This window comes from Lipophrys pholis (genome assembly GCF_963383615.2).
Source record: "Lipophrys pholis genome assembly, chromosome: 4".
NCBI lineage: Eukaryota > Metazoa > Chordata > Actinopteri > Blenniiformes > Blenniidae > Lipophrys > Lipophrys pholis.
The window spans coordinates 10,257,097-10,273,329 of record NC_137637.1 but is presented as its reverse complement, the minus strand read 5'-3'; the positions used below and the strand labels follow the sequence as shown (position 1 = coordinate 10,273,329).

At 44.3% G+C, this 16,233-nt stretch overlaps 1 protein-coding gene across 2 annotated transcripts in view; it reads right to left on the bottom strand.

Annotated features, from left to right (window-relative positions):
* LOC308108584 (band 4.1-like protein 1) overlaps positions 1–16,233 on the bottom strand; it is a 137,461-nt gene that overhangs the window by 10,605 nt on the left and 110,623 nt on the right. Inside the window, exons 13-18 of one of the 2 annotated variants that reach the window (XM_080461669.1) lie at positions 15,781–15,930; positions 14,578–14,664; positions 11,975–13,372; positions 8,802–8,852; positions 6,615–6,974; positions 6,159–6,287 (exon numbers count right to left, since the gene is read on the bottom strand). In XM_080461669.1, coding sequence (XP_080317795.1) covers positions 6,159–6,287; positions 6,615–6,974; positions 8,802–8,852; positions 11,975–13,372; positions 14,578–14,664; positions 15,781–15,930 — 2,175 coding nt within the window. The remainder of the gene's footprint in view (positions 1–6,158; positions 6,288–6,614; positions 6,975–8,801; positions 8,853–11,974; positions 13,373–14,577; positions 14,665–15,780; positions 15,931–16,233) is intronic. The other variant, XM_080461670.1, reaches the window with a different exon arrangement.

Sequence of the window (16,233 nt, the reverse complement as noted above, 5' to 3'; positions counted from 1 at the left end):
TGCCCCGTGTGAATGCATTTTGTGTTGGAATATTATTTCATCACTGTGGCTGCAGAGTAGATGTGTGCTCCATAAATTCATGTTTCAGCAGTTCTGTCAGACGTGACCATTATTATTAACCTCATTATTACAGATCAACCCTCGTGGAACTAAAAAGACTTGGAACAAGTCAAGAACAAGAGCAAGAACAAAAACATCCTTCAAAGCCTCGGTGACGAGGATTTTTTTTATTATGTTTAAAAGATTGCTCTAAACACGCTGTCTCCAATCCGCTGCACTCTCAGGATTGTGGGTGGGACAATCCGCGCACCAATCAGGATATTGTAAAAATAGGCAGGTCATTTTCCAGGAGATCTGATTGGTCAGGAGATCTGATTGGTCAGTAGACGGCGCCTTCATTCTCTGCCATGGTACATCAGAGTACCGGGGAGATTTATCCCAGTAAGAAGAGAAGCTGCTTCGCAGTACAGAAATCCCAGGGTTAATCCTGAAGTTACCTTGATAAATTAAAATCCTGAGTCGTAATAAAATCGTTTGTTGCTGTTCGTTTGAAGAACATAGACCTATATCTATAGTTTCATAGAAGTCTGTGGTGTAGAGCCTGATTCTCTGCTGAAGGATCAGTTAGTGTGTGGAGTAGTCACACCACACTGTCAGATCAGAAGAGGAAGGTCTTATGCGATCTGTCTATTGTGATCATCAAGTGTTTGTTCTCTTGATCGGTGAAGATTTTGAAAATCCTGTAGTTTGTTTCAGGCTTTAGAGTTTGTCAGAGGCAGAAAATCATGTTAACTGGTATTTCAGGGTCACCATGAGCTTCTCCTGCATGTTTTTGGACTGTGGGAGGAAAATGGGGAAAACTCAGGCATGTGAAGTCCACACAGAAAGGCCTGAATTTGAACCCATGACCTTCTTGCTATGAGGCGAAAGAGTTAACCACTAGAAGGCAAGGCAAGTTTATATGCATAGCACCATTCACACACAAGACAATTCAACATGCTAAAGTCATAGAAATAAAAGATATGATCAAAATATAATGCATTTATAAGAAAAAAAGCAAATAAAACAGGAGAATAAATAGTTTAAAATTCTAAATGAAGCTCTAAAAAATGTAATTAGAAGTAGAACGATCATGTTGTCAGCCCTAATTTAAATAAGCTGACAGTTTGAGCAGACCTCAGGTGTTCGGGGATTTTGTTTCACAAGTGAGGAGCAAAGAAACTGAAAGCTGCTTCACTTTGGGAACCCACAGTAGACCTGTCCCAGACCTCCTCATGGATCTGGATGCTTCATAGGGTACGGATTAATCTCATATATATGTTGGTCCAAAACCATTTAGAGCTTTGATGATCTATTAAGATCTATTCTTTGACTCGCAGGAACCCAGTGGAGCGTTTAGAACCACCACGTAAGAGGACACCTCAAATATATATGTGAACAATCCGTTTGAATCCATTTAAAACAGTCTAGAATCCAAAATGTGGACCAAATGTGTGCTCTTTCAATCAAAGTCTACAATCAATGTAGACTTTTGCTCAAACAAGTTCCTTGTTGCTGAAATGTGGGCTCGCTGCCTTCACATGACTGTGTTTGATGAAATGCCCATGAAAGCAGGCAGCAGCTCTCCGTCAATACAGAGGGACATTCATCTGACAGGACATGTCGCCCCCTGCTGGCTGCCCGCTGGAGCTCTTCATCTGCCTACAGGATGACGTCATCACACATTTCCTGCGCCCATGTATGCACAAACGGTACTCTGACATCTTCAGATATTTGACTCAACACTGATCCAGCACTGCAATGCACCCCCCATCAGTGTCTGGGTTCATCCACACCATTAGCTGAGCCGCTAAGGAGCCCAGCCATGATTACATTTTAATCAGGCACCTGTGGGACAGCTAGCCTGCACTCAAATCTCTGCCTCAGGAGATGAATGGGACTCGCACCTGCTTTCATCACCCTCATTAATACACTGTCAATACTTTAATCACTCCGTAATGACGCTATTATGTCACCAGTGTCTCGGGAACGTGGCCGTCCCATCAGTGGAGCTGAGTGAAGAAAACACTTCTTCTTGTCCTCAGTGGAAAAAAAAAAAAGGGAATTCTTCACAGTGAGTCGATTTCATGGATGACTGACGGGATTGATCCTGTGATGAGTCCCTCCCTCTCCCTCTCCCTCCCTCCCCCTCTCCCTCTCTCCCTCTCTCCCTCTCCCTCTCCCTCTCACAAAGTGCATGTAAAAGACTTTGTGCCACAAAACTATATGAAACATGCTAAACAAATAAAGGTTCATTTAATTTGATGATCCATCCATCCATTCAATCACTCTAAACAATCCATCCATTTATAAATCAATCCATCCATAGATCCTGGACCAGATTCAAAGTCAGACCTCCATCCTGCGAGGCAACTGTCCAAACCACTGCTCCACTTTGGGACTCACAAAAAAACCAGCAGCAGTTGAAGTTGTGTTTCTTTTTTCCGCGATTCTCCTGCAGACTTTTTCAGGATCTGAGGTACAGTTTACACGACAATGCCTCAAGTGAAAATGCATTGTTTTTGCATTTTCCTATTAGGAAAGTTTGACGTTTATGCGGCAACATTTAAAAACAATGTCTGTTTACACGGAAACGACAGAAACACTGAAAACAATGTCGTTAGCATGCCAGGCCACGAACTGTTGCTGTTGGTTGTTTCTGTGATGAAACTACACACACAATAGACTATAAACATAAATGGACATTCAAATGGACAGACGATCAAGTTGGATTGTTATGACAGTGACTGTCAACTATAAAACCATCAAGTCCCAGGAGAACATGGACTGGGAGTCATGACACTCCGGAGGAAACACTGTTCTTGTTGTACATCTACTCACACATGTGTAGAACTATTTCCTACGGAAACTATTTTTATAATCTGGATATCTGTGGTGATGAGATCGGGATGAATCGATGAACCAGCTGTGAAGACAAACACATTGCCTCCTAGACCCATGGAGCAATACTAAGTGAGTATATTACAGCTCTGCGATATTCCTGTGGAAAGTATCTATATCTATCTGACAAAGCATTTCTGTCAGGTCATAGTAAGCTTGAACTGTGACAACCGCAATCTAATCAGTCCACCCTCCAGTTAATATGAACTTTTGGCTCCAACTTTGGAAACACTCCCTGCAGGCCTCCCTCCGTTATTGTTTTCACCCAAATGCCACAAAGGTCCAGCAGGTCAATGACAAAGCTTCATGGAACTATCACAAACACTAGAAGCTTCCATTCAAATAACATCTGTCAGATTGAATCAGTCCTTGTGTTTCTGTGAGCGGCTCAGACCAGCTGACACAGGCAATCACAAGGAGGGGGGGGGGGGGGGGGGTGGGGGAGGGGGGGGGTGGTGGGGGATTATACTGAACATAAGAAATTGTGCAACAAAAAGGTAAAGTTCTCCTGCATCCATGCTGAAGGAAATGGTGATTGACAGCTGGTTTGACTAGTGGCATTGTTAATCTGAGAGAGGGGTGCACCACCTCCTCTGATCTCATAATTTCAATCGTTAAGAACCAATCTAATCAGATAAAGTGCTTACATGATGCCACTTCATTCAGATTACTGATGTACCCATAGCTATCGATAAGCATCGTTTTCTGGGATCGTCGTCGTGTCCCAACTGTCTCTGTGCTGTGATGGAATTTTGCGGTAAGTGTGAATCCCAGACAACAGTGGACTGTGACACTCCGTAATCCTCCAGTGAAGGTTACCGTCATCATTCTGATTTATAGTTTGGTCCCTCTGACTGATTTGTGATTTCATACGACGGCATGAGAATACTGATGGTACAGCATTGCAGTTTCTCGAAGGTGGAATTAACTCAAATAACCTTGTACACACTTTGAAATTAAGCAGCAGCGGATGTATGTGAGGGAATGGATGGTTCACGAAAGAGGAAACGAGAAACACTTGATTTCCAACAAATCTAATCAGCCAAATGTAAACAAAACTCTCCCGTTACAAGAATTATTTCTCTAATTCTCCAGTAAAGCTGTGTTTCACAACCTTTTTTTTGGAATAAATTGTGTCTGAATGTTGTTTCTACCAAAAGTACTTAGGAACTTTTGTGTCTTGTACTTCTAAAAAAGTTTCTGTGCTCATGACCAAGGCTGCAGTCATACAACAACGATGCCATATAAGCAATGGAGAGGCTGAACTCCTGGTTTTTCTGATTAGACACATGGAGGAGTTTCTATTTGGGCTGTTTTTGTTAGAGGTTTGTTAAGTTCATGAAGACAACACATGAAAGGAGACGAGAGCTCAATGCCAAACAGCAGAAATGCTTGAATCCTCCATTTGATCGAAGCACCATGGAGACGAACGAAGCAAAAAGACTATCCTGGCTTTCACACCAGTGTAGTCCGGGGCTCGGGTCGATTAGTGCTTTCACACTGCACTTTCGAGAGCGGACAAAACCACCTGGGCAATGCCATGCAATTACTACACTGCTCTTTTGGAGGCACTATCATCCAAAACAAACACTGAGAGGAAGAAAAGCATGATGGAGTAGAAACCCAGCTCATTGATTGTTCAGGACCGAAAGCGGAAATCCCACAGCCTTTAGCCAGCTTGTTCACAACAAAAACAAGAGAGCAACAGCTAATTTGTGATTCCACAAAAAGCTGCTCAGGATGACCCGCAGGCAAGGAAGCGAGTTATCCAGCATGTTGTTCTGAAGACACGACGAATGTGGCAGTAGCAAAAAAGACGGACGAGAGCAAGAGACGGCGACGTGCAGCTGGGGCTACACAGACACCGAGTGAGGTCACGTCCTCTCACATGTTGTGCTGGATAGTCCCCTATACTTTCACACTGTGCGGACCAGACCCCAGTTCACTTGTAAGTGAACCGATGTTTTCAGGTGGACCACCAGGACAGACCTCCAGGGGTGAAGGGACCGTGTATAGCAGGGTTCCCCAAGTCCGGGCCTCGAGGGCCGGTGTCCTGCATGTTTGAGGTTTCTCCCAGTTGCAACACACCTGATTGCAATAAGGGTCTCGTTACTTGGCTTTTTTACAAGCTTGATGATGACATCATCATCAGATTGAGGTGTGCTGAAGCTGGGAGAGAGCAAAAACGTACAGGACACCGGCCCTCCAGGCCCAAAATTGTTAAACCCTTGTGTATAGGCTAAGCACTGACGTTAAATCAAGCGCACAAAAAGACAAACAGACAAACTTGTGGAGAAAAGGAGGCATAACCCTCCACGGATCTCCCTTTTGTTGTGTTTTAACCTGTCAGCCTTGGATCACTCCCTTAGTTTTTACCGAAAGTTGTAGTGAAGTTGTGAAGCGTTGTGTCTCATTGTGTGAAATTGTAGAAGTTGCCTCTGGCCAACAGCTGCAGCCTGACGAAAGATAGATGAACAAAGAAGGACGGCAGCTGTGTGTCTTCACTGACGTACTGAAGTGAGACAGTTACACGGCCCGTTGTGACACTTCCAATTTCGACAATCTGGAACAAACTGAAATTCAGCTGATCGTTCTCTTAATGTTGCAATTATTCCACATGTCAAGTTTTAACATCCTGACACGCACTGCCAGTTTAACAGGCAATTTGAAAAAGATATAGTGGATTTGTTAGTCCCAATGTTCCAGCTGTTAGCTGTGACTCCGTAGAATTATCTGATGCCAGTTGTTGATGTTAATCTTTTAGCTACATGTCTTTTCGGATACATTTTCTTCTTTTTCTTGAACCAGGATAGAACATTATCCAACTTGGTCGTCTGTTCATCCGAATGTCTGTGTACTCTAAATGTTTATAGTCCCTTGTTGTCTGCATGCATGTGTGTGTGTGTGGTTTCATTACAAAATAAAACAGCGTCAACTTGTGAACTGGCATGTCAACTACATCGATTCCATGCAAATGGAAAATTCATTTTCAAAGTGTTGCCATGTAAAGACAAAACATTTCAGAAACGAATGCGCAAAAATATGGCGTTTCACTTGAAATACTGTTGTGTACACGGGGCCTAAAAACGTGCAGTTTTTCATGTCGGCAATCAAACAGCAGACACAAATAACTAGTTTGTATCAAAGTTTGAAAGTATCAGTATCAAAGAGATCTCTGACAGGTCATAATAAAGCTAAGTCTTCCACCGTTGCCGTACCTGAGGTGAGACATTCAGTACGAAGGGGTGGACCTCCGATCCGTTGGTTTGCGTTTCCGTCCTGCTGTCGCCCCTCTTCAGCCGGTGGGCCACGTTAACAGCTCCAGGGTCTTTCTTTGCCACGGGCGGCTGTGAAACACAAACAGGAAGCTGAGGTCAAACAACAAACAGAGACATCTCCAGAGCGAAGGTGTGTGAAGACCCGTCCAAACACACGAAGCAGTTCTACCGAGTCCGAAACGTGCAGATGATGATGATGAATGGGAAGGAGAACTGAAAGAAAAGCCAAATCAACAGCCCTTACCATGAACGCAAACTAAACTCAGAAACTCAAAAGAAAGTAACAAAAGGTCCAACGGAAATAAATCAGCATGTGTTCACTGAACCAAATACAGCCGGGGGGAGAGCGGGGGTCCGATGGGTGATGATGATGAATGACCACATTGATCCGTCTACCTCGTGATGCATTCCCTCCTCTGGAAGCTTGTCCTCCATGGGAGACTTGTCTCTGGAGCCCATCAGTCGGGCGGAGTAGAACCTGGAGGTCTCCTCGAAGTCCTCACGGGCCACCTCCGACTGTCGCTCCCGCTCCCCCAGCTCCGACGCGCCCTTAGCAAAGTCCTCCATGCCAGAGTGGAGGTCCGTGATGACTGTGAAGTCCACCTCGGCCTCCAGGCTGGACGTGGAGCTGACCGTCATGCTGGAGCACTTGCGCTCGATGCCCAGGTGGCTTTCCCTCATGGAGGCCACCGTGTCCCGCTCATGCTCCTCCTCCAGGGCGCCGCCGGGCTGAGGCCTCCGCTCGCCGAGCTCCTTCTGGTGCAGGTACAGACACAGACTCAGCACTCTGGTACAAGACTGCTGCATGTGGTTCCTCATGACACGCAGCTACCGTGCATGCTGGGATTGATAGAGGATCCAAACCAATGGAGAGGCCTTGCGAACGTTTGTTTTTTCTGTGTACACATGCAGAAGTTCACTTCCCACAAGTGCAGAGAGGGAGAAGACGGACAGTTGGCGTCTAAAGCCATTTTCACACTGACCTGGCAACCCCCCCAATCGTAACCTCATGACTTGGGTCAACTATGTCGTCCAAACATCCTAACACAGCCACAACAAAGGAGGCAGGAGATCGTGTTTAGATTTCTGCTAAAAATGATCTTGTACAATGCAGAGCCGAGAGAACATCTGCTTGGTCATCCATAGAGGGGAGATTTGTCGTGAGTTATCATATTTTAGGATTTTAGGACTGTATTTAAGATGTGGCAATAGCTTTGTAAAACCTTTTACAAAACCCAAGATGACCAATCCCACTTAGGCCCCGTTTACACAACAACGTTTGAAGTGAAAATACATCATTTTTACGTTTCTGTTTTAAAACAGTTTCATGTTCACAAGGCAACGTCCCAGGAGATATTTACTATGGCCGTGGTGTGCACACGCAGTAGCAGTATTTCCTCCATCTACATGGAGACGGAGCCCTAGCAGTTTTAAAATGTTCAGTTATTTCCTTTTTATGCGGGGATGAAGTTTGAGTGTTTTCAAAAAGTTGCTGAAAACACAACAGAAGTTGTGTAGATGGGGCCTTAGAGAAAATTCCAATTTTGAGAAGTCAAAGGTTTAAAAAAAAAAAAAAAAGAAGAAAAAAAAGAAAAGAAAACAAAAGTCTTGTAATATCTTTTGACAGCATCCAGGATAAAAAAAACATATGCATTTTAATTAGTGCTGCCAAAATCTAATTTGTGATGTTTTGCATGTTCTCCCTGTGCGTCCATGAGATTTCTCTGGTTTCTGTCCACAGTCCAAAAACATGTCTTTGAGTTGGTGACTTTATATTGCCCATATATGTGCATGTGAGAGACCGTGATGGACTGGTGACATGCGAGCGTGTAACCTGCCTTCATCTACAGTCAGTTGGGATCGTCTCCAATTCCCAGTAACGACAACTTGGATTGACATTCAGTAGATAGTGCGAGCAATAGCTCATTCAATTAAATCACTGGAGCAAGGCAGCGGAGCACAATGTGAAAAAACTATTGTAGCTATGGAGGGCAAATAGCTTCACAGAGAAACAAATAACATTATCCCATCAATACAATTGCCCCCCAGAACCATTTAAATAGAGCATCAAGTGCTTCCACTGTTGTGTTTATTGCAGCAAGCTTCAACTGAATGAAATGCGAGGGCTAACAAAAATAGCCTAAGACATCCAAACAGATATAAATCTCAATGATCACGGCCCTGGAACATCTAATTATAGTTGGTTGCTTTTACAGCAAACCGTCTTATTTTACCGAATGCTGTCCAAATTGAGAGAATATAATAAGAGGGTGTGATTGAAAGGGCACTCAGTGGCTTACATGGAAACTGGGCACTTTCAGCCAAGGCTGGTATCAACTATAAGACTTTAATCTTTCACAAAATTGTATTGCATAAAACAAACCACAATCAGATAATATTAGGAGAAATAGTTTAAAATATTATCCAAAGGGGATATATTTCTGTATTAGTATAAGTGGAATGGTTTTCTACCCCGTTGTCACTGACTTGTGATCAGTTTTCAAACAGATCTTGAACAGTCGCTTTGAGCTGAGAGGTGATGGGTAAAGGTAATGAAGGTGCGTTTGAATTTAAATGAACAACCTTGAAATCTGCAAACGGCTCTTCGTATATGGCGGGAGTGGAAACGGGCTCCTGCAGGGGGGAAGCAGAGAAAAAGAGCAGACAGAGCCCCCGAGGGTTAGCAGGCAAACAGACAGACAAGAAGTCATAATGGCAACATTCAAAATCTGAGCTCAGTCAGCAATAATATTTCAAGTCAGACCTAAACTGGGATCCTGGTTATGTTGGTGAAAGAAAGTCCAATTACGAGTCGAATGGAATAAAAAGCTATGAGGTGCAAATCATTTGACTCATGTGTTTTATTGAGAGTGTCACAATAAAACACACGGAATGAAAAAATGCAGTGAGATCGTGCTGCCAGTATATCAGGTGAAGTCTCGACCTCGTGTGTGAAGGACCCGGGTTCGAATCCCAGATGTGACAGGAAGAGCGTCAGGAGTAAAAACTAGCCAAGTACTTGACTTGATGACCATTAGTGTCGTAGTTCTCAAGGTCTTGGCCTTGACTCGGTCTCGGGTTCGGTGATTTTGACGAAGTGTATTGGAGGAAATTAACTGACATTGCAGTGTGTTTGATAAATCCATCTTAATCCGATAGCAACACGTCTGAAAATAGTTGGAACACTTGCATCAATGCTTCTTCTATCACATGTGAGTTGTAGTTTGTATCATCTGGAATATTTTCCCATTAATGTCGGATGGAAGATTTCGGTTGTCTCATAGCAGGTGTGGACTGCAGGCAGCCCAATCACTGTGGACTCAATCTGTTGTCATACTTGCTGGATGAGCTAATGTTGACTTAGGACAGATTCAAGGCTTTGTTTCTTTCGTAACAAGGGCAGAAATTATACACACAGCAACAGCAACAGACACTGATTCACCGGAGTCTCATGCTTGTATGTCCAATGAGTGGAATCCCCAGCATGCAAATACTCTAATATTGTAACTCACTGGCCCACTACCATGCTACAGCTTGTGAGGTCGGAATGTTCTGATTCAAAGACGACCTCTGAAAAAGCAGTTATCTGATGGCACCATCTCATATACCTGTCTGTGTATATTGTTCATCTTTGATGGAAGCTGGGTGCGCCTTCGGTTCTGAACCCGGAGGGGACAGAATTCACCCGTCAGACAAACGTGATGCATTCGATAAAGGACACTCTTCGACTTGACCTCAATCTTTCATATTTCTATCTGATTTCTGGTTGAGTTTTAACTAATTTGTGGGTGCAGTGATGAATTGTGGACAAGCAAGTGTTCATGAGCCTATAAAGTGAGTTCCACCTCACTTCAACTGTACTGCATCATGAAAGATGACGAGTGCTCCATAATGTTTCGACAGCCACTCTCTTTTGTACAAAGTTTCTACACTTTTTATGAAACGGAATTAGTTGTGCGATTTTTATGTGCATCATCTCAGAGTAATGAACCCCTGAGTATTCCGTTCCCTTCGTGAAAAGCTCAACATCTTTTAACATTGGAAAAATTTCTGTCTTTTATATAAGCAAACTGAATTAAAAGGATGCGTTTTTAATAAGCATCAACATCTCTTAAGGTCAACAATGTCTTATCTATGAATCGTCTCTTTCTATTTACACATCAAGTTTAAATGATTTGCACATCATTTCATCGTTTTATTCAATGTACAAAGTTTTCTGGAATTCAGTTTGACGGCAGCAAACCATTTGTTTTTTTTGAATGAGCTGGTAATGTTAACCCAAGTTTAGGTGGGAAATTCCGCCAAACCTTTTCTCAACACTTTGGCTCGGTTCTGATCCACTCAGGTCCAAATGGATTCAGGCAAAATTTCACATCTTAAACGCAACTTTCACAGCGGAAGCACACAGCAGCACAGTTTGGAGGACAGGAAAGAGGTGAGCTGACTGCAACAAGAACAACATCCAAAGCTATTTGTAATTAGGAGAGGCGGGACGGAATCATGCAGTTTGTATAATGAGCAGGTTTTCAGCACATCGTCGGCAAGTCATCGACCGGCAGAGAAAGTGTTGCAACGCTACGCAGGCTGAATTTCAACAGCCCCGGTGTTCAAATACTGTGGGATAATTATGTTATCTGTCCAACGAAAAGGCGCTGGGCTCCGTTTCAAAGCACGTCAAGACCACTGTGCGAGTGGAGCCACGTGTTTGGAGAAGCATCTAATATTTTCCCACACTCCGAGGGTTCAACGGCGTCTTGATGCGATTGTCACTTGCACGCCGAGAGCTACGCAACACCTCCTCTCATGCCTGTTTAATCCAATGTATGCAAGACCTCGACTCAGATGAAAAGGTGGCAAATGATGAAAGCTGCCAAGTCTATTCAATTCAAATTCCTTTCATTCCAGTGCCACACACGTGCAAGCCCCCTGATGATACCAACAGTGAAATGAAAGCAGCAAATCTGACTGTCAGGCACTGAGCTGTGTGGTGTCTGGCTGCTCGCTGCCTGCTGGGGTTCAACCTTTGGAGAAAGTGTGAAGGTAGAGCTGAAGGAAATAAGGACCTCATTATGATTTATTATCAACCACGTGAAGGATAAGGAAACATTTCATATATTCTTTCTTTCGGCTTCATCACTTCCTCGTTAATTCTCAATCGTTGGGCGAAAACCAATTCTACACTCCATTTATCTGTAATTGTGGGAGACAATAGTTCTAACAAAGAAATGGATGACGGTGCATTCCACTCTTTACCACATGATTCAATTTGCAACATTCATACGCAGCAAATTGTTTTGTATTTTTAGTTTGAAAAACTAGAAGCTGCTCAGAGCTGTGAAAATATGTGAGCCTGTCTTTACTTTCCTTGTGAGGGAGGACAGAAAATTTGAAGCTCGAAAACCAAAGATCCGACGGCCAGAATACATGAGCTATTGGTCCTCACTAGACGCTCACAGCCAGTGTTGAGCTTTGCAGATTTGCCAGACAGTGTGACATGTTTGGGGCAGTGGGAGTTAAGAGCTGCTGCACGTGGAAAATGTCCAAACATTCGGACATTTTTCGTTTTCTCATTGGCCACGAGCCAGAGCAGAGGTACGGCTCCATATGCTCTTTATACGGGCACGGACAGGTAGGATGGATGAGTGTTTCAAGTCACTGAAAACGTAGAAAGAAAGGAAAATGGCGTGCGAGTCTGTCTGAAGCTCATGCGATGTATTACTTCCAATGACTGAATGGCAGATGCCAGAGAGAGTTACCGAGAGTCTCTTCTTGGCTGCGTCCAGGCTCGGCTCCCTGCCAGCGTTCCGGCTGTTCCGCAGGATCAGCCCCGACTCCCGTGCCTTCTGGGTCTTCACGGGCGGAGCAGGGGGAGCCATTTTGGGAAGCGCTGAAATCTTTGGCCCGAACGACTGACTATCTGCGGAACCTCTACCGGACTGCCAGCTGTCCTCCAGATGATCTGCTTTAGCCTCATGCTCTGCTCCCAGCGTTGTATGAAAGGAAGAGACGTCAGTCCAGTTGAGGTCTGACGACGCCTCTGGAGATCCGACGGACCAGCGGTATTCTCTTCTGAGGACCCGGGTGGGCTCATCCAGTCCCATCAGGTCCCTTTCGTCCTTGCACGCTATGCTCTTCGACCTCTCCGGCTTGAGAGGAACGATCCTGGTGATTTCTGACTGGTAGCTGCTGCCTGACAGTCGGTGGAAAGACGTCCTCTGGCCCCTGTCGCCCAGAAAGCCCTCGACGTCCTCTCCACCAGAGCTACTGATCCTTCTCTCGTGTGTCCGGACCTGTCGAAGTTTTACCTCCGCTAGCTCTTTGTTGTCAATAAGCCCCTTACCTCGCACCTTCATTCCACACTCTCCCTTAACACCCGATAACGAACCATCATGGTCTATCTTTCCAGGTCCATTCACTGAGCCTAAATCAATATCTGCTGTCCCAACTTGGATCACTTTTCTCTTTACCTGTTCTGCTTCATGAGTAGAGACCTCCGTGCTTTCTCCTCCTGCGATATCCTCTTGTTTGTTGTCTTTATAGACCCTGACAGACTGATCCTTCCCTAATCCCTGATCATCTTCCATCATAACCACTGGGGGCGACTCGCAATGATTTCCTCTTTTGGACATTTCTTCCGGGCTGTTTTCCGAGTCTGAGGCCTCGTTTTCTTCATCTTCTGTCGAATCACTACTTCTCCTGTATGTGATCTCTGCCGGCATTCCCAGGTTTAAGCTCTGGGGTCTTCTCTTTTTCCTGGGTTTTGAAGCTGTGCGTTCATTCATCTGGCGTGAGCCTGGAGCCACATCACTGCTCGCCTCAGGGTCTGACGCTTGGATCGGTTTACTTTGAGATCCGTCTTGAAACGAGTCGTCGGTCTCGGATAATTGAACCACAAAACGCAGAGGTTCCGAGCCGACGTCTGCCTCTCCGGACGATTTTGTTGATGCGATTTCATTAGTATGGCTTTTCATTACTTTTCGGTCATACCCCGTAAACTCTGTATGTATCATCTTGGTAACGTCTACCTCCTTTTCCAGCACCTTTTTCTCCCATGATGAATCAGATACAAGAGATTTGTTCTTCTCTTCTGCCTTCCAGTCATGGTCATGTTGATACGGTTCTTGTTTTTCAATCAATACCCATTCCTCAGAGCCCTACATGTTGGTATAGATTAAACACAGTTAGACATGCAAAGTACTATGGTTGCAAAAAAAGAAATCTACACAGAAAGTTCAGACACAGAAAAGGAACAAACAGGCCCTATCTTACTTCCACAGTGAAGTAACGTTTTCAATAATTAAGTCCACCTGTGCAACCATGGAAGTATTGGAGGGACAGTGAGGTGGTGCATTCCCATCTTGAAGCAGTGGCAAGCAAGTCTACAATTGAGCAATGAAGACCAGCTTTGATTTAAATGGTACAGTGCTTTTCTTGATAATTTAAGAGTGTAGAATCCTGTGCATGTTCTGAGGTGGGAGGCTTACAATGCCTTTAAACTCATATTCAAGAGTTGAAGTGAAAAGCTATCAGCAGCACAAGCTTTTACAGCAGAGATGTGCCAAAAGGCAATGCAACACCCTGTTTACATGACATTTTCAACTGAAAATGGGAAACTTTGTGCGAGTTTTGGGTGCCTGTCTACATGACAATGGTGGTTGTAGCCACTGAAAACAAAACTTTTTGAAAAGGCTGCTGCTGTGCATGCACACCACGGTCATAGTAAAGTGTTCTTCTACACATGCACGAATAGATGGACAATGACAACGATGGCTGCCTCTAGAGTGTCAGGACTCCCAGTCCAAATCCTACAGGGACTTGATAGTTTTATAGTTGACAGTCGCCCATAAGAGCAATCCAATGTGGTTGTCTGTCCATATGAATGTCTGTGTACTCGCCATTGTTTATGTTGAGAGCGTTTTGTTTTCTGCGTGTATGTGTGTGGGGTTTCATTACAAAAACAAATGGTGCACGAGTGACAACACATGAAAATTACATTGTTTTTGCCTTTGCCATGTCAACGGACAAAATGTTTTCAAAATGTTGACGTGTAAACGCCAAACCTTTCTGAAATGAAAACGCACTTGATTTACCATGTAAACAAGGCCCAAGACATTTTTTTGGAGCATAACACCAAAAAACATCCATGATTAGTCACATATGCAAGATTTTTTTAAACCACGCACCCGACAGAAATTAGCGGTTAAACTAACCAAATTAGAAATAGGAGCATGGAAATCCACCTGTGCGATCGTGTGATGGGATTTGAATCAGTAAAATAGGGCCCAAAGTGTTCAAAGTTCAATTCCTCTTGAACGAAAAATGTGAGTGAAGGAAAACAAGAAAGAGTGAAAGATGCAACCTCAGGCGAAGTCACCAAAGTCTTCTGGACGAAACCCTCAACAGTCAGGCTGTTGACAGGGTCCTTTCCTGCTGCATGGCCCACCAACTGGCCGACACGAGGCAGAGGAGAGGGAGAGTTCAGAAGAGAAGGAAGAACAGCTGTTAGAGCTCAGGACGAGGAAGGGAATTCATAATACGTACAATTTCAAGCAAAAGAGAGAAAAGAGAGAAGGAGAAGAAGCACTGGCAGGACTTAAGTGACTCATTCTGCAGAAACTTTTTAATGAACTTCAGACTAAGAAATGTGCGCTCCCTCTGTACCTGACAGGCACCAAATCCACGCAAGCAAATCAGAAGCCATTTGCAATGCAAATGTTTGTCCCATGACTACATCAAAGAGCTCCGGTTCCACCGAATCTCTCAGAAACGGTCGAGAGCAGCGAGACTTTTCTCCGCTTTTGACCGTCGCTCAAACTAAATAACACCCCTTCCATTCCTCCACTTCTTTCTCGTGGAATGAGGCGCACAGCAGCAGATTACATTTTCTGCCCCAGACAATGCTTGACATTCAGGGGCCATAATCTGATTGTGCCAGACAGCAGATGAGATTGTCTGAAGGCAACACAGGCAAAAGACAAACCTATCCTATCCGGAGACTCCAATCTCATCATCAAAAGCCCAATTACCAAAATGTGATCAAAGCTTGAGAGATGTTCTGATGTGGCATAAAGACAAAAATAAACTGTCACACTGAAGCAATCAAAAATTTAAAAAAAAGGATTTACTGTTATTTCTCAAGCGCCTCACATCGAGTAAAATCTTTATAAACATCTTCAACTTAATCTCATCAAGATGCTTCCTTATCGGCCCCTTGTCAGTCATCTCTGATTCCCCCCGAGTGCCTGTCAGAAGGATCAATGAAGCACAACATGCTTCATTGTGGGTCTTACAAATATGATTTCTAGGTTTGTTCCAATGTGCGGTGACGGCGTTGCACAGGAGATACCTGAAGAGAAACTAATATTTACCTCCACTCATCATGCTCATTTACTCATTTCTTTCCTTTTTCACAGTCGGCTTCAAAAACTAAGCGAGAGAAAACAGCTTGGAAAACATCTCTTGACACACTTTCAGCCATCAGAGGTCATTGTACTGAAGAACTTGAGCATAATGGACTTGAAAGCTCTCCATACCCACGCCGTGCCCTTCGCCCTCTACTCACAGCTTTTTTCTCCGGGGTGCCCGTCGGAGAGGTCGCCGACAGACGCTTCTCGCGGTTCATCAGCTTGCTGTTGGGCTCTCTCAGGGCTCGCTTCAGCTCGTTGATGCTCGCCTGGTGCTTGAGCAAGACGTCCTGCGACTTATCCAGAAACTGGGAGGACGAAGGAGAACACAACAGAAGCGTCAGCACGTTTTCAGCAGCGTGGCTCATCATCTGAAGGCCTCTTTACACAAATTCAATGAATTCGAGTGAAAGCAGAAAGCTCTTTGTGCATTTTAGGCGTCCGTTTACATGACATTGCTTGGAAAACGCAACTTTTGAAGCAGCTCAGGCTGCTTTGTGCTTTCTGCTCTGTGTAGACTGTGAAAATGCTGCTGCCGTAGTAACTCGTCCTTCTGCTCATGCTCAGTAGATGGACAATGAGAACAGTGTTTACCTCCAGACTGTCGTGAC